The 24966-nt window shown below is 33.9% G+C and overlaps 3 protein-coding genes across 4 annotated transcripts; all 3 read right to left on the bottom strand.

The window, feature by feature from the left end:
* Positions 1-1174: 1174 nt before the first annotated feature.
* Positions 1175-1719, bottom strand: LOC122519688 (putative uncharacterized protein DDB_G0282129). Its single transcript, XM_043639319.1, has one exon. It carries the CDS (start codon positions 1717-1719, stop codon positions 1267-1269), a length of 453 nt encoding a protein of 150 aa, XP_043495254.1. The 3' UTR covers positions 1175-1266.
* LOC122519684 (atypical protein kinase C-like) lies at positions 1657-19006 on the bottom strand. The gene is given in 9 exon segments (XM_043639314.1): positions 1657-1825; positions 2087-2202; positions 2319-2791; positions 3064-3516; positions 3630-3921; positions 4593-4678; positions 6305-6355; positions 17748-17808; positions 17810-19006. Coding segments are annotated over 9 exon segments (2415 nt in total). The 5' UTR covers positions 18605-19006; the 3' UTR covers positions 1657-1737.
* A 128-nt stretch (positions 19007-19134) lies between these two features.
* On the bottom strand, positions 19135-24453 carry LOC122519686 (protein kinase C iota type-like). 2 transcript variants are annotated; one of them, XM_043639317.1, is made up of 5 exons: positions 24103-24453; positions 23485-23867; positions 23210-23282; positions 21376-21608; positions 19135-19519 (listed from the first exon to the last, which is right to left on the bottom strand). In XM_043639317.1, exons 2-5 carry the CDS (start codon positions 23633-23635, stop codon positions 19506-19508), a joined length of 471 nt encoding a protein of 156 aa, XP_043495252.1. In that variant the 5' UTR covers positions 23636-23867; positions 24103-24453; the 3' UTR covers positions 19135-19505. The 2 variants fall into 2 exon arrangements, with proteins under 2 accessions (XP_043495252.1, XP_043495251.1); XM_043639316.1 differs by lacking the exon at positions 19135-19519 and adding an exon at positions 20960-21248.
* Positions 24454-24966: the final 513 nt, after the last annotated feature.

Here is a 24966-nt window from a genome sequence, read left to right as displayed (position 1 = left end):
CTATTCGTATATTTTATTTTTAAGCTATATTTTTCGGTGTAATTAGTTCAATTAAAACAAAATAGTAATATATGAATAAAAAAAGCAATTAAAAAAGAAAAAAAATTTCTAGACAAAAGAAAATACGTGAAAAAGTCTCTCAATCACCTCTAGTTGATCATCGTAGAAATATTATTTATTACACCTATACGTTTGGTATGTTGGCATTTGAAATGCATCTAATTTCTAATTCTTGTAATACTTTTAATTATTGTTGTTAAATCGCGTCAACTTACTTCGCCTGATTCGTTTTGAACAGATTAAAATTATCGTTTAATTTTCAAGAATAAGCAAAAACTGTTACTTCATCGTCGTTAATTAGTATATACGTAAATGTATGTATGCTGTATATTTATTTATATATCTATACCTATAGATATAAGTGGAATGACTGCACAATGGAATAACATATCTTAAATTAGAAAGAGAGATTAGTCGAAGCAGTCAGGTACGTTTTCTCTTCTTTTTTTTTAATCTTCTTCCTCCTTCTTCCTCCTTCTTCTCCTTCTCTCCTTCTCTCCTTTCACCACCTCCCCTTCCTGCTCATCATTATCATCACGTCATCACCATCGTCGTCATCATCGTCGTCATCATCATCATCATTATCATCGTTATCATCATCACCATCATCATCATCATCATTATCATCATCATCGTCATCATCATCACCGTCATCATGATCATCATCATCTTCTACTACTTCTTCTTTAATGTTTTTCTTTAACCACATTTCCTAGCATTAAAAGTAGCTGAAAATAACGTTAGACGTTAATAGAATAAATTCATATTGCAGCACCATGTCAAGAGAATTAAAGTAAAGGTACAATTCCTATAATGTGTAAGTATATATATATATATATATGAAAGCATATATCACATATGTGTATATATATATATATATATATATGAACGTATGACAAATTCGAATGCGCTCGTCTACTTTGACAGAAGTCAGACGAGAGAACTTTGATTAAAGTTCGCAACATTGTCGTAGGCCTCAAATCTCATATCTGTCTTGGTTTATAAAAAAAAAAAATGACGATGGATATATAATTGATCATCGTTTATCATATTATTATAATAATACCGGGAAGCGAATATTTCTTCCTCCTTTCTTTTTATATTATTTTTTTTATTTTTATTTTTTATCTTCTCTTTCTTTCGTTTCATTTTAAAAACGCAGCCCCCTACCCGCACCATTTTTATGTGTATGTGTGTATAACGATCTTAATTTAATGGAAGGCAAAATATTTGCTTCAATAGTCCCTTTCTAGGACTCTCGTCCTCCACGTCATCGTAATCATTTTCATCATAATTGTTAGTAGCGACAATCGCGTTGTTATTATCCGTTTTGTTGCTGTTACTGCTGCTGCTGTTGCTATTATTGTTACCGGAATCATAAGTGACATCAGTAATACTAAGAGAACGGGAGCACATCGGCCTTTCGTATCGAAACGGGAAGATTGGCGGCAGATGATACTCGTTGTAATTATTGTCGTTCTCATTTTCCTGCGAATAGGTCATTACGAAAACGTCATTATGATATCCCTGATTTTCAGAACTGATACGAAGGAGGGGATCGATTCGTAACTTCGACAATTTGTTCGACAATTCTTCCATGTACAACTCTTGCATTTGTTGTTGCTGTTGCTGTTGCTGTTCTTGAATGTGCCGTGGCATTACTACGAGCGGCTCTTGTCACACACAATCCTCCAGAGACATTAATAACGGATTTACGTATTCGAAACCCTCAAACTCGCTTTGATCAATCTTATCAATAACTCTCCTAGAAAAATATAAAAGAAACTAATGTGAGTAAAATGATATTATTATATACTGGTTATTATAATAATGAACTTGATGAAAGAATTCTAAAAATATAATTTAGACCAATATGGTAATGGTAATGTGGTACAAGTTTACGCATCTCTAAATATAATTATTTTGTTACCCTGAGGAAAGTCTGTATAAATAAGAAATAGTAGAGTTTCATAAACTAACTTCCAAATGAATGTCATCAAAGGTAAAAAATAATGAAAAAACTTACGGATCGTCCGGCGTCAGATGTACTGGTTCATCGGTGAATTCTGGCGGGAAGTTAGCCAAATCTCGGTCAGAATCCAAGCGTGGTTTATATGGCGGCGTGACTTGCTTATGTTCAAGCTGCAAATTATCGATTAACATCGTTGCTCATTAGAACTTGTATATTCAAAGAGTCACCTATCTATTCTTCTCAATGAAACAGAAAGAAAGAGAAAAAAAGAAAGAAAATGACATACCATTTCCCAATCAATAGCCTTGAAGAAAGAATGTGTGACTATATCGATAAAAGCCGAAGGCCTCTTTCCGCAACCAAGTCTTTCAGCGGGATCCTTGCAAAGGAAGCCTTTCAAGACGGAAGCGGCCTTTACCGATAACGATCGCGGAATACGAATCGTCTTTTGTAATATTACTTGGAAGAGATAATCCTCAGTATTTTGATCGGGATTCTCCGAAGCACCAGCTATGTCGAAAGGACTACGACCCGCAAGCATTTCGTACAATAAAACGCCAAGAGCCCACCAATCGACTGAAAAGCTATAATCCTCTCCACGCAATATCTCTGGAGCTATGTAGTTAGGTGTCCCACAGAAAGTAGCAGTAGTGTCACTTTCTCGGACACCCTCTTTGCACATTCCATAATCCGTTAACTTGACGTGTCCTTCATGATCCAACAATACATTATCCAGCTTTAGATCTCGATATATTATACCTGTCGAATCAATTTTGTCTATTATTTTTTTATCCAATAATTCCTAAGACATCATTTTATATACAGCATCCCTAACAAATTTCCTACAATATATTTTTTAATTTATTATATAGGGTGAAGCAAAAGTCGCACATTAATCTTTTAAACAATTAGGTAAAATATTTAAAACAGTTCATCCTACGATGTACGACTTCTGCCTTGTCCTGTATATTAATATAATAAACTATACAACATATACATCCAAAATAAAATTGATCCAATTGCCAACAAACCTTTCTCGTGTAAGAAGTTTAACGCAAGACTAATTTCAGCAGCATAGAAGCGTGCATGCTCTTCCGGAAGTCGACGCTGCCTTTGCATGTGGAACATAAGATCGCCACCTCGGACGAATTCGATAACAAAGAAGAGTCGCGAGGGTGTTTGGAAACACGAATGAAGGCCAACGAGGAAGGGATGATTCGAGGCAGTCTCAAATACATGCTTCTCCGTTTGCACCCAGTCAATGTCCTCGTCATCTGTTACCAATGCCTTCTTAATCACCTTCATTGCATAAATCCTCTTGGTACGTTTAAGTTCGACCATGAGAACTTTTGCATATGAGCCACGACCGATCACCCGGATGAGTTCGAAATCGTTCAACGAGTACTGTCTCTGCATATCGTTTGAATTATCAGCCCCGGTACCCGTGTCCAGTGCCAATTCTTCCCCTTCGTAACTGCTGGTTCCTATTTATTTTCATGTCATACTTTTAATAAGAATTATTCATTCAATAATATCTTCAGTATAATACGCAAGATTTTCTTGTAAATGTTTATATAGGATTGTTTAGATTTCTTACGATTACGTGAGTGCTCCTCGACGATCGGCGACTCAACAATCTCGTCTTCGAGATGAGCAGCCGGACTGCAACGGAGAGAATCAGGCTGTTGTTGATCTCCGTTCCTGTCGATCGTCTGGGATTCCGTGCTCTGCAATTGTTGTTGTTGTTGTTGCTGCTGTTGCATGCTCAAACAGGGCTTCCGCACCACCTTGTGACATTTCTTGTGTACAAGAAGCTTGCATTGGATACACTTGAATCCCTGTCGACCCAGTCCCCAGATCCGATCCTGGCAGAACGCGCAGAACGCCCGCTGAGAAGGAAGTCAAACAAGGAAGTTAGTTATCGGTAATACCTACACCCATATTGGCCCTTTTTCTCTTTCCATTTGTGTATTTATTTTTATCCATGTGTGTATATACATGTGTGTGCAGATCTTTCTCTTTTTTACTCACACGTATATACAAATATTTTATTCTCAGCATCTCCAAACCATCGAAAAGAAATACTTATTAACATAAATTCTTCAGCCAACTGTATGATCAATTAAATAATATTCAATAACGTATATGTTTATATATAATACATAGGCGGCAGCGATTATACTATATATGCCAAAACAGCAAGAAGTATTAAATATTTGCGTCTAATTTTTTGTAAAGTGGAAGAGAAAAGAAAAAAGAAAGAAATAAGAAGATCCTCATCCTGCGAGAAAGCTCATCGACGAACTTTCACTAGCCAGCAAGTTTCCTTCTTCCTCTTTCCTGGTATGTCGTTTGATCATGTTCAACATGAATGGAAGAAAATTCTATTTATATATAAAAGCTCGATGGTGATTGGTATGTATATGAGAGAAGAAATATATACATATGTATATACATATATATATGTTTATGCATATATATTTCGAAATAATAATAATAATAATGAACAATTTTAATTATAAAAAAAATATAAACTATGTATATAAATTGGTGTGCTTACCCGATTGAAGCGTTTCGCCTGAAATATATGTCCATTCACCCGGTACAGCTTCCTCCACCTACGTGCTCCGCGTCTGTATATGCTTCCTTTGGAAAATGAAACCAAATAAATGTCACAAATGATTGAAGGAACTTTATGGGAGGGGAGTGGTAAATTAACAAGTGACGGGGTGTACGATGATTGGAATACCTGTAATATTCGCTTTTAGTTTTTTCCCCTTCGCGTATAATACATCGAAATAAAAAAAAATAATTAAAATAAAAAACAAGAATTAAATCATAGTGAGAGCTAAGCATGACATCGTAACAATCACGCACACTGAAACATCCAACAACGCATAGCAACGGAAGTGGCAACAGAAGTGCTAAAGTAAATGATCGTGTGGATGTATTAATGTAAATTCTTATATAGGTGCATATTTATGTGTGTTTCCATGTAGGCATGTATGTATTATGTGTGGTTTTATGGATTTGCTACTCATGTGATTATGTGTAGATGATATGTAAAATAATTAAAAATGACTTGTAATGTGTTAACAAAGACAATTCATTTTTTTCCAAGCAATTAATTATTTTTGTTTCTTTCCTCTTTTACTTTTCACACTTTTCTTTCACGTACTATGTTTGAATGTACATTTTAATCACATATTCACGTATAAATTTATCTAAACGTTTCTAACCTTGTTGGACAACATGAAGAAAAAGTCGGATTAGATTCAAATGTTCCATGCTTTGATCAGAAGAACCGCGTGTTTTAAAACAGGACTCTACATCGCGAGAAGGATGATCGCGTTTACGCGCATATTTAAGTTAAGAAAATATATATGTAAAATACAACAAAAGAACGACAACGACACACGACGGAAAATTTGTAAACATCTCTACGTGTATTTCGTCGTCCTCGAGATTAGCGCGAAATTTTCAAATATTTTCTCTACGTGCTCGAAAGCTTTCATTTTCTCGAGAAAATATTACTTGGATATAAACATAGCGTCTGAATTAAATTACTTGGCACGGAATAAATTTTCATAAATTTCGTACATATGTAAGAATTGTACGTTTCCTCAATTTTATTTTCTAAAACATAACTTTGGAGTCTAAAGTTATCTTAAATTATAAAAATTAAATTGGTGTACAATAAAAAAAATAAATTTAGTAGTAAAAAATATTTGTTAACCAAAAAAGGGATTTCTATGTGTAATCTTTTTTGTTACTGCACATCAATTGAATTTGCATGACTTGCAACAAATCTAAACTTTAGATTAAAGATATGCTGCTTTACAAAAAAAAAGAAAAAATAATTCTGCTAACAGATTTATAGAAGATGTAATCAAAGAAATTTATTCGTTGCCAATAATTTGATTACGCATTTTATATACGTAATCGTGGACGAGAAAAAAAGAAATCAATATGACGATGACGATGACAATGACGATGAAAACGACGATGGGTTACAACGATGAATTAGTAAATGATTCATCATTCGGATCGATTTACAAATTTTCCATCGATGGATAAATAAATCCGAGAATACACAGAAAGTGTCCGAGGTTGATCCATTTTATTGTCGTTCGTCGACCAACTCGCTGGCTAGTTTACGTATCAAGACACGATCGAAAGCAACACTACTATAAAACACAATAATGAACATCGATATAATATTCTAGGTTTATTAAATACTGATTGCATTTAAATGCAACTAAACAAACTCACTGTCTTCTCCTTGACAAGGCATTCCTGGGGCGGGCGGCACATTTGGAAAAACTGAAACAAATAAATTTACATGATCACATTTTATTTTTCACGTGAAAGTAAAAATATCTTAAAATTATTCTCTAAAATATTTCTTGTGATTAGACATCTTCAATATGGAAATAAAAATTTTTCTTCAAATTTCTTTCAAATGAATGGAATAAATTTCAAACTACTCTCTCGAGAACATCACAACTATTTAATATAGCGCAAGAAACTTTCACGTGGGCACATTCCAAAATAAAAATCCAATAAAGCCAATAGAAATATTAAAGAAACATCTGAAGTAAGAACACAATAATGTTAGGTTTATTTTATTAAATTAATCATCGTTGCGTTGAAATCTATGTATGTGCATTTTATGAATCTTGTATCGTTTTCATAATTTTAACAAACATTTTTGTAGAGTCGAATAACCCGAAGAAGATACTTCATTATTCATACGTAAATATTTTCTAAAAGAATGATAATAAAAAAAAGGAAAAAGGATATGAAATAATAATAAATTATTCGCGTATATATAGTTAAAAAATAAATAATTTCATGATTGAGAGAGCACTTATTTCGATGCTCCTGTCTGACGAGCTCCTTGACTCATATTTTATTCGGTACTTCGCGTTTAATGCATATGTATATATCTTAACTCTGGCTACACTACACACCATAATAGTAAATATCAATGAAGTAAGGGTCTCCAAGGAGAAGAGGAACAAAATAGACGATAAAGAGTGACGAAGATTCTAAATTCAAGCTTGCCTACTATATAACACATGTGTAATAAACGTATGTCTATACCATACACACGCATACACACAAAAATACATATATTATATATATATATATATATATATATTTATCTTTTTTCGTTTCGCTCGAATAGCAAATTTCTCTATCGGTCGCAAACATTCGTAATTGATTCAGTGCATTTTTTCTTGTTATCTCGTTGTGTGCAAGCGTTCTGATTCAACGATTTGAAAAGCAATATAATGTGTTATATGCAGTAACGCGTTTTAATATACCGCACGACTAGTTTTTCACGTAACTTTGAATAAAAATGCATTTTTCTAATCTCTATTTTTTCTTTTATTCGATACTTAAAAACATCGAAAGAATCGGATCCCATTTATTTGTCATATACATATACTTGTGTGTAAATGTGTGTGGGAGGTACGATCGAGCTTACTTTGTTCCACGAATACTTGTCTTTTATAAATCGTTTGTTTTTTATTCGTTAACGTAGAGAGATAATTACACGAAAAATAAAGAGAAAAGAAAAAAGATCGTCTCAAAAACATTATAAAATGCGAAAGAGGATCAGCCAAGTTTTACTTACAAAATAATAATTATATTCTTATTATATCATACATAGATGCAAATACTCTTGGTGAGACCAATTTTTGATCATTTAAAGTAAAATTATATTTCTCTAAAACAATAAAATATTATTCCAATCCAAATATATTAAACAATCAAATTGATATCAATTTGAAAGTTGAATAATTCTAAAATATATCTCTGTGCATAGAAATTTTGAAACTTTGCATTGCAAGCCAATATCAATTATTTCAAATCTACAGCGAGAGTAAATACGAATACTTTTGTGACTCACTGTATATATATATATAACAAGAGAAGAAAGAAGAAGGTTAAGTGTCGTTGCCAGAGTAAGCTGCTGGACACGGTCGATGGACGAATCAAGAATGCATGTATATTTATTAAGCTAGAATACACCGGTCCTCACCGGGTTTAATAAAGCCACGAATATAGAACTCGCGTTAAGTCGATGACGCAGTCGTTAACAAGGATGTTGCTAACGTGTTCATGACTATGTTACGAAAATGATCAAAGCGTTGTAATAACTTCGAGCTTTGTATCCATGCAAAAGGGAACGAAAGATCATTGATTTTTCATACCATTAATACAGGATATTTCAAAATATGTGAGCGTAACTTTAAGAGTAGTTTCATGTACGCTTAAACGAAGACAAAAAGTTCATATAAAATTATATGCTCTTTATGACCTTGTCTCCGAATTAGAATTTTTGTATTATACGTGTTGTTAACATGATTTCCACCAGAGAAACTGTTCGAAGTGGCTACCTTCGTATTCAATTCAGGGGCTCTTATGACTCACTATACATGCAATTTGTTATACATATTTAATGCGACCTAACTGCACTTCACTTTCTTCGTCTCATCTTGACACACACACACACACACACACACGTACATATGCACGCACATACAGATATATATATATACGTACACGTTCATTGTATAGTCGTGTAATTAAAACACAGCTTCGTAACGCGATTATTAATTTGTACTTTGTCGAAAAATCAAAGCTGGTATGTGAATCCTATTCATTTTCTGACTGGAATATTCCGGATTTCGTGTGTTACGAGGTTTCCAATAAATTGATCAAACGACGGATATAGAAAAATTCATTCGAGAGATCGTTTATCTGTCCTCTATTTCCTATATGTATGCTTTGTTTATGTGTGCGTACGTGTATGCTCGTGTATGAAATCTGACTAACATTTCGTTCTATTTTTATTTAACCCTCAGCGGTGATAGGTAACTATAGGTCACGAGCTTTTGAAGGGTCGTTATATTTTCATGAATTTTACATACAACGATTTACTCAAATTTCAATGTGCACAAAATAATATAATAAAATAATTTCCAGGAAGTTATACTAATATTCTACGAAAGGAGAACAGAAAATGTTAGAACGTTATAAAATACAATAACAAATTTTGAAAGAAAAAAAATTCTATATAAACTGTCAAGCGAATTGGGAACAAGTCGTTGTACAACAGTCGTTGAGAATAGATCTATAAAAGTATCATAATTATTTTTTTTTCATTGCCAATAATTAATTTTAATTAATATGTGCAATTCTTCCCTTAGAATCCTAGAATATTTGTATTTCAGCCCTTTTCCTTTTTTTCCATATATTACACATTTCTAATGAGCAAAATTGCACATATAAGAGAAAATAAGTTTTAAAAAATATAAATATATAAATAAATTACTGTGCGAAAAATTTTCACACATTTATTTGACCTTTTTCTTAAGTTTTCCTATCGTCTAATCGTACGAAGAATCTTATCAAATAAAACGTTAAGTTAGATGCGGGGTCGCCGCACGAGTAATAAAACTCGATAGTAGTGGAGAGAGGGTTTGAAGAAAACAGGGAGAAAAGGAGAAAGGAGAAAAAGGGGAAGGTAAAAGGAAGAGAAGTGTCTTATATAGTATACACGCTCGAAGATATAACAAAGCGAGGTGTACTCGCGAAGCGACACTATTCAAGCACAGACCTCTTCTTGGCGGTGGTAGCTTCGAACTTTAACCGGGCAAAACACGATAGAAAGACAGAGAAAGAGAAAGAAAGAGAGAGGGAAAGAAAGAATCGTTTTTTTTCGACGACAATTTATACGTGAGTGAGTTGAAAAGTTTTGAACCTAACATAGATACAATTTTTTTCCGTCTAACTCACTTTTATTTAAAAAAAAATAATAAAAGTTTTTTTTAGGAAGAAGATTAAGGCTCAAAATTTTTCAACTCACCCTCGTACTTATTATGCATGATAACTATAGGAAACATACATAACAAAGTTTCGACAAATACGTCATGGAAAAACAATATGTTGGAAGCATTAGTCTCTTTCAGGTCGTCCAAAAAAAAATTAAGCTCGTTTACCAACTCGATATTCCGTCTCTGTATTCTTTATTTAGTATTTTTCTCTATCTTTTTTTGAAAACTAAACCAACAAACTCGTTATCATTGTAAAAAATGATAGAATATAAATGTACGTGTGGTACGTGAATTGTATGAAAATTTTACAGGAAGTGAAAAATTTCATAATTTTTTAATCATATCTATGCACGTATATATATATGTATACTTAAATATTTAACAGTCTAACGTATTCCAAGGTAAAACTTATTCGGGTAAAGTTCTAACTATAAATCTTTAACAAGAGGAATATAGCATTAGTTATTATTCTAAAGTACGGATCGTTTCACGTCGCAAAACTTCGAGATTAAGAACATAAAAAAAGGGAATGTTTACTACTTGTTTTTTTATCGTGCGCATAGTGGTGTCTTTTTAGTACTTTTATGAGTTATGATCGTTGGGGATACAAGTTGCAATTTTTTGTTTCAAACTTCCACGGTTTTTTAAACATATACTTTGATACTTAAATTATTGTAACCATAAAATCACATAACTCGTTCAGGCATTAAAATTGTGTAAAATATTTTTTAAATAGAATTAATAATTTAAGTCTTTAAATATCACATAATCTTATTCCGTTATGTTCAATAATTATTAAGATTGAAATTTAATTTAAGAATAAACTTGATTAGAAAAATCACAATGTGAATCCCTAAAAATTCAAATATCACCGCAATTTAAATTTACTCCAAAATAATAGTATCGACTAATAACGAGGTAATAAAAACTAACGTGTCTTTTTTCTAGTGACATCGTGTCGCATCAATTTGAGCAATTAAGTAACATTATCGATGTCTGAGTATTACTTTACATTCTCTCCAATTTAATACATACGATGATTCGTTTTCCGTAACATATACATATAGTAAAATAAAAATACTATAAAAAGTAAATCGACAATAGTTTCGAGTTCGCGTCACCGTAAGATTCGCAAAACATTATTTAAAAATAGCTATATTTTTATTTTAACACGACACTAACGAGATTAGATATCATTGAAGATTAATCGGTAATCTTCGACCTCAAATCGATTAAAATCATGAAGAAGAAAAAAAATGAATAATATACAAGGTGATTATATAATCAACTCAACTTCAATTTTCTTCTCTATTTATAATACTTATAAATAAACAATGATTTAAAAAAGAAAAGATAGAATAATATCTAAAATACTATTGTTAGAAAGAAATGTTAGAAAGAAATTACAATCTTCCACTCTATCTTGAAACACGAATTATTCATTTTCTCTCTTAAAACATCAATTTCTATGTTAAACATATTATATCAATGTGTATAATAATAATAATAAATAAATAGATAAATAAATAAATAAATAAATAAATATTTAAAAACCTAGAAAAAAGTAGAAGAAGAAGAAGAAGAAAAAGAAATAATTTCTTATAAAAACGAGGCAAAATTGGAACGACGATACTATCGTTACGTTGTCTGATTTTTCATAGAAAATCACGTGAACAAATTTAAATAACATAAAATAGGCAAGAGTAGAGTAGATAGAATAGAAGTAAAGAAAATGCATGATGGATCTTGGAGGATCAAGAAGAAGAAAAAGAGGAAGAGCATTTGGAGCACTTCTCTCGACGTCCTCTTTAATAAAGAACGGTGTCATAGGCAGCGTTATGGCGTGCAAACTACGAGAGTGATCAATGACGGAGGCAGCACCACGAGAAAGAGAGAGAGAGAGGATAACTTTGAAATACTCTTAATAGCGTTTGCTCGACAAATTGAGGTTACATGTGTATTATCTATGTGCATAGATATTATATGGATAATATGTATACACACAGGTGCCTAATATAACAGATGGCGAAAAATAGATAAGATCATAGATAACTAAATGTTTATGCTTATTATTATTAGTTTAAAGAAAACATCATTAAAGGTAGACCGATATAATATAAATTTAATTTTAGAAAAAGCATGATCAAGATTTATATAAAAATAGATAAATATTATTATTGGATTAATATTGATATACAATATAAATTCAATTCTAAACAAGGGAAAGAGAAAAACAATAATACAAATAGATGAATAAATAGATAAATATTACTATTACTACCCTAACAAAAAATACCGTAAGAAAAACTAATACACTATAAAATATAATTATAAGGAAAAACTTAGAAAATTTATCAAGCATTTTTCTGTACCATCTTGTACCACCATAAAGGAAAAATAGAAAGAGAAAGTAATAAAAAGAGTGACAGAGAGAGAGAGAGAGAGAAAAGAAAGAAAGAAAGAAAGAAAATGATCTGGAGTTTCTGATTAGAAACTTAATTAAACGAAGAAGGTAACGACGCAAACGTCGCGTACCGACTGGTTTGCTAAACAACTTGATAAGATTATCTTTTTCTTTATCTTTTACTCATCTATTTCTATCTATTTCTATCTATCATTCACTATTTTTCTCTCACTCTTTAGTACGTCGCGATTCTCCGCGTATAAAATAAGATAAAGACCGGTAACAGCTGATTATAAAGCAGTACAGATCGATACGTATTATGATAAAACTCATTGTAACATATTTGTTTATATTATTCACAAAATATTGTTTATTATCTAGAAAGACTGGTTAAAATGTTTAAGTAAATAAAGATAAAAAAATGTATTTACTAAACCTTTTGTATTTTTGGAAAAAATTATAAAAATAACAATATTATGCTATATGCAATAACATAAAGAGAATCGATAAATCGTATTATTTCATCAGTCTTGCAAAAATAACCTTTCCTATAAAAACTGATTGTTTTATTACTTTTTATTATATACGTTACGCGCACACACGTTCATACATATATGCATAGGTGCAAATATTTTAATTAAAAGATAAAACGAAGTAATTTACGTAGTATGTATATATATGTATACTAAGGATCATTAAAAGTTGCAAAGAAAAATGTTCATTATTACGCTAACTTCATCGTAAACATGAAACGTAGGATTTAATAGTATATATACATATTATAAATAAAAATGAAAGAATACGAAGGATTCTCAATCTATGTGTACGACCAAACACGGATGAAACGTGATCGATTACATCAGTGAAAAGAATCGTAAATATCAAACAGAATGATCTGAATATACAAAACACATGCATAAATACAGACGATCTTGAGATTGCAATATACACCTACGATTATTCTCCCTCAACGATATCATATTTATCAAAACTTTAATCAGAAGCATCGCAATTAGTTAGAAATAATAAAATACGTACATAGATCTCTAGATCCACGCAATCGTCGTGACTCAGATGAACGAACTAGATTTTTCGTTTCCTTCTTCAAAAAAAAAAACGCCGTTCCTTTCCGTAGCTATGACTCTTTCCGCCCCCCCCCTCACCACCGAAATTTATCCCTTCATACACAGCTGTTACTCGACTTGTTATTTTTCAAACAAATGACGTCAAAGGCAATATCTATAACTTACCTTAGTCACAACCACCACCACCACCTCCTTCACCTGCTTCACCTCCACCTCCACCACCACCACCACCATCACCACCACCACCATTACACCATCACCAATTTCTCCTCCTTCTCCTTCTCCTACAAACCCTGGTAAAAAGTTTTCGATCAAACACAGACTAATATGAAATTAATTTAAAAAAACACACACGTATATAATTGTTACATATATTATTATTTATTGTCGAGAAATAAGTGAGAAAGTAAAAAGGGGTAGGGATTTGCAGTATAAAATAACAGAAATTGCTATTTATTATAAAAAAAAAATATGAAAATAAAACAAAAAACAAAAGAAGGAACGAAATGTTTTAATTCTGCGGAAACCCAGGAAAAAAGTGATCGATCTAATTTTTTGATTTGCAATTTTATAAAGGAATAAAATTTCATTTCACCATAGTTTGAATAGTTTGTCAAAATTTATATTTATTTCGCTAATTTTGTTTGTTCAACGTTCCTAAGGTATTTTATGCAATTTCTGTTATATTTTATTTCAAACTCCCTGTTTTATATTTTCCCCATTAATATACATGTCTCAAAAATAAGTAACAATGTATAACAATAAATTAAAAAAACATAACTGTATGTGTGTGTAAATTTTTAATTAATTACGTATTACGGTGCGTCTGATCGAAAACTTTTTACCAGAGGGTTGTTGTGTATTTTCTCCTCTTCTTAATTACACTCAACTATATTCTTGATAGAGAGAGATAAATAATTACTATTAATTATTACGAGAATATCTCTACCCATTTACCCCCTCCCTCTTTTTCTTTCTCTCTTTCTTTCTTTTTCCCAGACCAACAAAATTAATACACAAAGGAGGCCAGAGAAAAACTGATAAGGAGAAGGAGAGTTTCTTCTCATTTACCTATCCTATCGAATTTCGTTGCGATCGTTTCACCGATTTAGGACACACGAACGTATAACCCTAAGTTTGTCGTAGTTCGACCATTGCAACAGAACACGAATAGGAAGAACCAACACGCACATAGATAAAGAAGAAATGTATACATGTATTTATGTATGTATATGTCTAAAAAGGTGTGGTATACACGTTATTGTCGCTATCGGCCTCCTTCCTTTGCGTGCTCGAGAGTGCGGAAGCAGAGCAATTAAATCTTTATAAAGAACATCGCTAAGTGCTATATAAGTATGTATTATCATTCAAAGCGATTACTTAAATATGCTGGTTAAACTTTAAAAAATAAAACAACAAGCATTCTAAAGAACGAAATACAACGATACAAATATATAGAACCAAAAAATTACATATTATCAGTCGTTTAATTTAATTAATCCAAGAAAAAAACGTTTACCATTATCTTATTGTGTTTCTGACTGTACTTACTTTACAATGGAAAATTTAGAAGAAAAAAAAAACCTGTTGTTTGATTAATATAGTCAAACCCAAAAATATGTATCACAGGAATATTGTTTTTTATTGTACTAAAAGAAAAATGGAAAATTTTTTAAAAGAAAAAGGATGTGATCAATTTAAGAATTCATTTAATCAGAGTCAGAGTCAGAAACATATACCAGGGCGCTGTTGTTTTTTATTACAGGAATAAGAGAGCAGTGCAAACAAGGTGACACGATTCGAAAAAGCTTTTACGTTCCGTAAGTTCAAGAGATATGTACATAGGAGGTAGGTAGGTAGGTAGGTAGGTAGGTAGGTAGGTAGGTAGGTAGGTAGATAGGTAGGTAGGTAGGTAGGTAGGTAGGTAGGTAGGTAGGTAGGTAGGCAGGTGGGAAGGTTGGTAGATAGGTAGGTAGAAAGTGTATCGGGCGAGGGTTTAGTTAGAGAGAACAGAACGTAACTCGAAGTGCCGTTCAAACGACACGGTAAAGTTCTACTTTTCTTTACGATCCACGAGGAGAAGAGAACCAAGGAAACACTAAAACGTCTGAACGATTACGCGATCACCTCTACTACGTGTGCTGGTACTCTGTACTAGGTTGAACAACTTGTGGGAGGAGATCGATTGAAGCAGAAATATTATACTTATCCGTCCGTACGAATAAAAAGAGAAAAAGAAAGAAAGAGAACAAGCTGCTTTAATCTTCACGGTAACCGCGGAAAAGATGGTGGAAGCTCTCTGTGAAACAAAGTTTTTCCTCCCCTATGCGCTCTAAAAACGTCAAAAACCTTTGAGTTAGCGTCAGTATGACTGTTCAACGAAAATGGACTCGCAAGAAAAAGACTTGTCGGGAATTTTAGTTCAAATATCGTATGCTGTCTAGACATGACAATGCCTACCTGACTACAAGAAAGAGAGATCACGAAATATTATATGTATTTAGGGATTTACATTAAGTCCAATAATACTTTACATACTCCATTGCGCAAGGATTACTAAACCGGACTTTATCTAAACCCTATGTGCAGGATTAATTAATAACTTCTCTATGTATATTTGCTAGAATAAAACTTCAAACAGTTTTGCACGTTTTCTCTCGTTGAGAGAGTATACGTTTTAAATGAATTTATTCCTCTGGAAAAATAACAAAATTCTCCCATCAATTTTAATAAATTCTAAAGGTACATAAGACCATAGAATACTTTAACGAAATAAATCAAATTCTACGAAATTATTTATTTTATTATTTGAAAAATTAGATATGCTTCCTACATATCCTATAGTGCATGATTTATATTTTTAGAAATCTTATAAAAAACAATAATATTAAACAGTAGAAATAATATAAAAAATTATATCGCATGCATTTACAAGGACTAACTTAATTTATTAAACTAAGAATAAAATTCTTCTCTCACAACTAATAAATCATCGAAATAATTTTGAAAGCCTATTATTTTAAAGTACATCGATAATTAAAAAGAAAACAAATAGATCATGCTGTGTAAAAAGAAAAAAGAGAGAAATAGAAATAAAAAACTACGAAAGTAGATTTTAACAAGCAACCATTAGAACTTTGCGATAGCTCACATAAACTCGAATCTCTTTGAGCATACCGCGAGGTGATAAACGAGCTTTGAAAATCTTCCTACGATGGAAGAAACACCGGGACATCAAAGACCAAAACCAAATTAATAATTTCTGATGACGTTGAAAGCATCACCAACGTGATTAACTTTTAATGTTTCCATGCGTTAACGTTCAACTTGGATGACTCGTTTGCAAATGGCTAAGAAAATATCTATTTTCTTTTGAGAATTCTTTATAAACTTAAAAACGTTGCTTTAACCCATAAAACTCCTGAAACACTTACCTTTTATTCAAATTTCGTTAATATTCGCCCTTGTTATATATTTACTTATTTATTAAGTATGCTCATATTAAAAAATTTACATTAATCTCGTGATCAAAAATTTAGAGCATTAATTAAAATAATACAGTAATTACATTGACTATTATTAAAAAGTTATTAAAGTGCTTTAAACTTTCAAATCGAGATTATAACAAAAAAAAAAAAGAAATAGAAAAACATGCCAGTCTGAACATATGATAAGAATTTCTGGATTAATATTCTCCCTTGTTCTAATTACAATTATTTAAACGATAGAATTCATTTTTGTTTAAATCGTATTTCCGAGAAGAGAAAGAGAGAGAAAGAGAGAGAAAGAGAAATAAAGAGAGAGAAAAAGAGAGAAAAACTGTGAGAGAGAGAGAGAGAGAGGGTTAGTAAGAAAAAGTAATAATTGAAATTCACGCAAAATACTGTTCGTACGAAATCGATTGGTATCGCACGACAAAAGGGCTAAAATAGAAGGAGAAAATGCTGAAAGAGCGTAGGTAGGTAGGTAGGAATATAGGTAGGTTGTCCCCTAGATATAGAAATGGGTAGATGGGTGGGTGGGTGTCTTGGTGGCGCCTCGATAGTTGCGCAAAGTTGCATGTTTATAAAGGTTCACATTATGGTACACACTAGGTTCGTTAGACCGAGATATCGCGAAGTGGAAAGACAGCGTGTTCACTAGCGAATATTACAACGAGGGAAGAAACTTGGTTAGGAGAATTCCATGAAGAGAAAGGGGAGAGGGAAGGAGAACTTGAGGTGTCCAATCGATAAATAACTTACACGTAACGTCGAAGAATGAGAAGCTCGATGATAGAAAAGATAAAAGAGGAAAAAGAGATATAAGAAAAATAAGATAATAAGAATAAGAATGAGAGAATAAAAAGAATAAGGCGAGTCGTATAAGAGACCTACCCCAGGTGATTTCGTTGAACCAAATGTTCGTTGAACCAAATGTGCGAGGGTGCCGAGGTGTGTTCGTCCAGGAGAGGGGGTATAGGAGGAGCGGGTTCCGGCGGTGGATTAGCAGCGCAGGGACCGTGCAATAGGCAGCCAGTGGTGCCGATACCACGGCCATTGCTCGGGTAGATAATCTCAGGACCGGCTGAATCGACGTCCGAGAATTCCTCGGCCGCCTCGTCGGCGAGTAGCTTCATCCTGGAGGAGGAGCAGGGTTGTGCCAGGATGTCAGCACCATGACCGAGAACAGCGCCGGCAATGCCGTGTGGACTGACTGCAAGAGGTAAGGGCGGTGGCGAGCACTCGGCACCTCGAGACCCGCCAATACCAACACCAAGGGGTGTTTGTTCGTAATCACCGGAGTCGCTACCAGGCGAAGGCGGATAATTGGCTACCGGTGGTGGCTTGACATGTCGTTCTCTCGGTAACATTTGTATGCCGCTTGTAGATGAGGCAACAGAAGGACCCTCGATCGTAGCACCGATTCGACGTCCAGCAGCGGCTGCGGCTGCGGCCGCCGCGGCGGCTGCCGTTGTTGCTGCGGTATAGTAAAAAGAACCAGCCTGGATCATTGTGCCACGGGGTGGTTCCTCCTGTGCTAGGCCTCCGCTGCCAATACCAGCAGACTCGACCTGCACCTGCTGAATCCCATAGCCACTCTGCAATTCCTGGTATTGTTGCTGTTGTTGCTGCTGTTGTTGATGCGACGTTTGATGTTGCTGTTGCTGTTGTTGTTGTTGTTTGTCTTTTTCTCGACGTGGCGACCGACTTCGATCGCTGACGGAAGTCGCGCTCCAGTAGCCCCAAGCCATTTCGCACCGACTCCAGCCGTGCCGGCGCGTGACCTTCCTCTATCCTGCCTTGCCTCTTTCCGCTGGCAACGCCAAACCCTCTTGCCCTCTCTTTGTGTCTTCCCCCCTTCTGATGCGTCTCGCACTTTCCCTCGCTCTTTCCTTCTCTCTCTTTCACAAGAATCCGGATGAACGTGCGACGAATCGCTGCCACGATCGATGCACGTTTACCGCCTCTTTTACGACCTCTCTTTCAACTTCTTTCCTTCCTTCCTGTCTTATTTGAACGCCTACCGAACGCCAAAATCAGAGGACGATGTGATTGCAAACGGACGAGTCGTCGATGGAAGAAAAACAACAAAGGATTAATTCTTTATCGTTCTAACCTTCTCTTTTTATCATCTTCTTCTTCTTTTTCTTCTTCTCTTCCTCCTCCTCCGCCCCTCCGCCTCCTCCTCCTCCTCCTTCTCCTCCTTCTCCTCTTCTTCTTCTTGTTCTTCTTCTCTTCTTTTTTTTTTTTTTTTTCTTTTCTTTTTCTTCTTTCTCTCTTCTTCTTCTTAGACGAATCCCTGCTGTATATTAAAAGTTGCAGTGGTAACTCTTCTCGTCACTCCTCTTCTATACTGAACTCTGACAATGATTACAACCTTGCTGATCGGTCCGTACGAGGATATCGACTGCCACGGCAGGATGCGTTAACTGGCAGCGTCGTTCGGCGCGCGCTACCAACCGAATCAAAACGCGCAAACTCGAGGACGCCAGTGGTGGGCGCTCCCTCATTTCTCTCCTCCACCTCCGCCACCTCCACCCCGCCTTTTCCACCTCTTCCTCCTCTTCCTCTATCTAACACCCTCTTTAGGTTTAATGCCAACTCTCCTACCCCTTTGCCACCATCTTTCCTTCTTTCCTTGCGTCAGGGTTGCTAACACTGGCCAACTTTGACGAGGCAAGGACAAATAGGACAACGAGTAACATAAAAAGAATGAATACAAGACTGAGAGGACGTGTAAGTACTACTTTTCTCTCTGTCCTCTTCCCAAGCTCCTTTCTTTTACTCGACTACCAAGAAACACGCCTCTCGCGACCACCACTACCACGGGTGTGGAACAAAAAAGGGTAAGAAGCTGACAAGACACCAAAGAATCTCTGCGCAGGACACTGCGCTCCTAAGACACCTTATTCTCACGCAGCTAAATCTTACCGAAAGATTCACCTTTCTGGAACTTAAACTTCTACATACACCGTAACTCGAACTTTTACAAAACAATTCGAGATAAATCGAATTTTGAATAATTTACATTTTCAAAATCTGTTCTCAGTTAATTCGTTCGAAAAACAATTTAGGAACATCGAGTTGTGATTACTGCAAAGCTAATATTGGTAACTGGGTTCTTTGATCCAAGTATAGAAAGTATCTTTACTAAAAGTAGTAGTGATCTGAATCATGACTGCTCGATATCTCCTTTGTCCTTTTAGACACGGTAAGACAATAGAAATAGGTATTAATACCGAGATTTCCGACTTCTTATTCGTGGAAACAACTACAATATTAGATATTCATGCGTAGAATAGAATAGTAATGTTAGAAGAATGGCAGAAAGGATGTTACCTCAATTACTATTTTCAAAATTATTTGCTTTCAATATTAAATTCATAATACTACATTATCTAATCTACATGTTTATGATCTTTCAAGTCTAAATTAATTAGCATCCTAATGATATTAATTATTCAGAAATTGAATCTTTTATTAGCGATTTTACTCTTTGCATAATGTAAGGAAATTATTCTTTTAATTAGTTTCATTGAACTGCTTTTACACTCCGACAAGCTTGACTTTAAACGCATGTTATACACGCGTAAACATTGTTTAACGTTCGAATGCGTGTCCCTTTACAAAGAGGTGTTAGGTTCTCTAGTTAGACGATCCTACATTTACACGACACATCGAGCAACTGGGCAAGGTGTGGTGACCTGTATAAATACACTAAGAGCACATTCAAATTTCATGTCAGATAAGTGCTCTATCCTGAGCTCTTTAAAAACCAAAGGAAAAATAAAAAGTATTGATCTCAACGATTATTTGGTCGAATGATCGAGATCAATAAAAAATACATAAGATAATAATTAGACTTCTGCAAAAATCATGATCTTGACTAGACTTGACGAAGAAAGATATCGTCCATTTATTTTCGAAACAAGTAAAACATCCAATATATATAAAAAAAAAAAAAAAAACACGTAGATAATTAGTTAGGTACTATATTCTCCGACAAAAATAGATAAAGGAAAAGAAAAAAATAGAAAAAGAGACATACAGTCGTTTGAAAAAGGAAATGGTAGTCGAATATTTGTCGAAAATATGAGAGAGAGTAATTTGAAAGTTTAACTCATTTATTTTTGACGCTGGTGAAATAAACGCGCGAAACCCATTAAAAGCAAGAGTATCTACCAACCATATATGTTTCCTTTTTACAATTATATATCCATATATATAATATATAACTCTCGCAAACAGAAAGAAGCGAGGTTGATTTGTGGCAAACTTTATTTAAGTATTTCGTGAAAAAGAAATAGCAAAAGAGAGAATAAAGAAATCATTTAATTGTTCTTACATACATATGCGAGTGCATACTTTCGATACGTATCGTATTTTTTCTTTTTCCTAAGAATATAAATTTCAATCAATTATAGACAAATAAACAAATAAATAAATAATCCTCGTAACATCATATCACATACGATGCAGATATTTTGAAAAAGAGAAACAGAGAGATCGTGATGATACTGACCGTGTATCGTTATTTCCGTGTCCTTTTCTAGTTCGTACAGTCGCAGAGCTTCGTCTAATTCTTCCTGCGACGCAATTCTGCAAGGATCCCCCTCGTCATCGACCCACTTCATGGTGAATTGTTGGTCCGGCCCTGAACCTGGCCCTGCGCCACCAAACCCGCATATCGCTCTCATCTCCTCCCGCAACGTATCCACCGAGATCCCAGCCGTCACGTATGTAATTTGGACCTCCCTGCTTATAAAATTGGGGCTCTTACATGAAATGTCGGAATAAACGAAATATTTTTCCAATTCTGAACATGTAATCGCAAATATACGTCCATTAACGTACGAGTACAGAATTTCTTTTACGTTTGTCTTATGTAATTTTCATCTCTAACGTTCCAACCAATCGTCGTCGTCGTCGTCGTCTATTGTTAACCCTGACGCAACCCCTTTCTACTACTCTCTTTTATTTCTAATCACTACTTATGTTAAATTCTTTACAAATTTTTCATGTATAACACCCTTCTGATTGGTGCTTTAGTTTCCGCGTCAAACCTTTCAAATTCAGCGGATTCATCATCGCACATAACAATACACTACACACGTATATATTCTTTAACGTTTAGTATGATTTTAGTATATCACAAAGATATGTGAAAATTGCGTTTCTTTTTTTTTAATATAACGAGAAGGAAGAAAGATAGAAAGAGAGAGAGAGAGCGAGAGAGAGAGAGGAGAGAGAGAGAGAGAAAGAGAGAGGAGAGGAGAGAGAGAGAGAAAGAGCGAAAGAGAAAGCGAGAGCGAGAGAAAGAGAGAGGAGAGCGAAAGAGCGAGCGAGAGAGAAAAGGCGAGAGAGAGAAGAGAGAGAGAGAGAGAGAGCGAGAGAGAGGAGGAAAGAGAGAGAGACGAGAGAAATGTTGGAGAACGACTTAATGAAAAACCTAATATTTATCGCGAAGAGAAATCGCATAGGATAATATTCAAGTTCTCTCGTGTTATACAGATTTCAAACTACATTCCTGCACTTTCGACTATTAAATATTTTCTATCTTATCGTTTTATCTGTATTGTTGTAATGAATTAACGTTAATGTATGCGTGTACTGCGACTATTCATTGATCGACACAGAAGCGTTTATCAATTTTTCTTATTTTTTGTTTTTAGCCGATACTATGTCAACAAAATATGACAATTATATATATATATATATGTTTTCCGCTTAAAAGCGATAATACCCCTTAGCCATGTGAGAGCAAATCCAGGACGTGCTATTAGCGCTACACAGATTTGACACGCTGTACAACCAAGAAGACTCGCGCGTTGAATCAACTTGGCAACGCCGAGTGGATAATTGTCATTGAACAACCATTACGACCAAGCATTAACGTTTGCAAAGCGAAAATGAACGATAACGAATTGGCTCATGAATTTAAATTAACTTTTCTTTTAAAATTACCATTTTTCACTTACAGTTCAATATCCTCTCGCGTCCTACTCACGTTCATTCATATAAAAATACATCTCTCTCATATTTTAATTAAATTAATTTATTATTATATGTATAAAATTATAATGAAAAAAATTTAGAATATTAATATTTTATAGAATATAAAATAACTGTTTTCAAGTACTGATAAGTCTTATGACGCTTTCAGAAGATGAAAAGAGAATTATTTTTCAGAGCAATGATGTTAATGTTAGCGATTAAAAAAAACTGTTCATTAAAATAAGAAATAAATAAATTATACAGGATAGCAAAATCAGGTGTTGATGGCAATAACTAAAACCTAGCGTATGCTAGATTTATTCTGTTACAGCATGTTATAATATACAAAAATAGCGCATTACCCATTATATATAACTTTGACTCGTATGTCCATTTCCGCAGGCATTCTTGCTTGCCCCTTGGGTTGCCCCTTACCTAAAAAGAAAAATAGAATAGACATTCAGTTAACGTTCTCTTTGAACGATTGAATTAACATCAAAGTTGTACAGTAATACTCTGCCTAGCATAGTAAAATTACTGCTATCTAATTATTAGCGTATTTCTAAGCTACATTTATTTGCTCATAGATACAGGACGATATAATTGATCTAAAGGAAATTATTTACAAGCGACTCACCCTTGAAAACACGACCAAGTGTCATATTGAAAAAGTAATAAGAATTAAAGAAAGATAGATCATTCCTTCTTGTTTTATGTAAATATAACACAAACTGAGTGCTCGCTGTCACATTACTTTGTGCGCTATTAGATAATCTGTTTGGAATCATGATCACATAGATATTATAAAACTTTGATTCATTCGCAGCCTCTCAAATATTCATAATTATCTCTAAAAATTATGTTACAAAAGTATATCGATGTCAATATCTACCACATGTATATATATTATTACGTAATAAACTCCATCACATATCCAACAACACGTAACGTTTGCTCATTAAGAACTTGGAATCGCACACCGATATCTAATTTCGAACTAAGTATATCAATGAGTTTAATCTGCAAAAGGTAAAAGTACAAAAAAAAAAATAGCAACAGTATGACACACTTTCACCAACTGTTATTATTAAATACTTTTGTTCTTCTATTCAAATCTTCAAATATAATCGCGCATATCGATAAAATATAGTGATTCAGAATAAATAGATAAATATTGATTAATCCGATCGAATAAAAACAACAATCATAAATCTTTTTTCTTATCGGCAAATGAAATAACACGGTATAATAATACAATTATTATCATTAAATATCATTAGTCGAGGCAGTTGAAATGAAACGGAAACAACGTAGATAAACCGGGAATGTATAGGACAAAAATAGACATTTTGAAAACTAGTAAATAATCGGCGTTACGTTAGTCGGCTAAGAACAAACAGTAAACTGTCGCAGAAACGGTTGTGAAGCTGCTGAACACAGCAGAGCTCCAGATCCTTGATAATTGTCCCCTCTTAATATCAATTAAACTTCGTTTATATAAGTGTACGAGCTCAAGGAGGTGTGATTCACTCGTGACAATCCATGAAACGACTATGCAACACCCGTTCGTTTTCCTATGTCAGAGAAAATATGTGTACACACAAATACTTACCGTTTTCTCTTCTTAAAACAGGAACAATTATCGAGGAACACAAACACCACAAGGAATGTAGATATATATATATCTTTTCAAATTTTATTAGTTAAATATATTATATATATACGTATACTTTCTAATCTAATGGAAAGCATTCAAAATCACAGGAAATAAAAGGCACTTCAAACGAACGTAGTTCAAGGCACGACAATTTGACGAGACGCGTATTCATTTGGTCCCAACAGCAGTATTGCCAAAGCCGCCATATTTAATTATGCTATGAATGGTCATTTCGTATTCACACATATGTAGTTAATTAACCATGTAAATTTTATATAATTAGGACATTTTATTTGCATTACGCGGACATTGTGTTTTATCTCTATTATCTATCATTGACAATAAACAGTTTAGGACGATTTAGAAAATTATACATATGCTTTACGAAAAACGAATAGAAACTATGTAAATAAAACATCCTTTTAGATAGTCTCCCATACAAACAAAAATATGTTTTTACGT

This window comes from Polistes fuscatus, unplaced genomic scaffold (genome assembly GCF_010416935.1).
Source record: "Polistes fuscatus isolate 324 unplaced genomic scaffold, CU_Pfus_HIC Scaffold3, whole genome shotgun sequence".
In the NCBI taxonomy this organism is placed as follows: Eukaryota; Metazoa; Arthropoda; class Insecta; order Hymenoptera; family Vespidae; genus Polistes; species Polistes fuscatus.
Note: the sequence above shows the minus strand (reverse complement) of the source record. Positions and strands in the feature narration are given on the sequence as shown.

Excerpts from the sequence above, each read along its gene's own strand:
- LOC122519686 (XM_043639316.1), bottom strand. The coding sequence starts at position 23,635 with ATGATTCCAAACAGATTATCTAATAGCGCACAAAGTAATGTGACAGCG. Across the intron at positions 21,609-23,209 it reads GTCAAAGTTATATATAATGG|GGAGGTCCAAATTACATACG; the intron begins GTAATGCGCTAT and ends TTTTATAAGCAG. Across the intron at positions 21,249-21,375 it reads CACGGAAATAACGATACACG|GAAAAAGAAAAAATACGATA; the intron begins GTCAGTATCATC and ends TTATATTCTTAG.
- LOC122519688 (XM_043639319.1), bottom strand. The coding sequence starts at position 1,719 with ATGCCACGGCACATTCAAGAACAGCAACAGCAACAGCAACAACAAATG.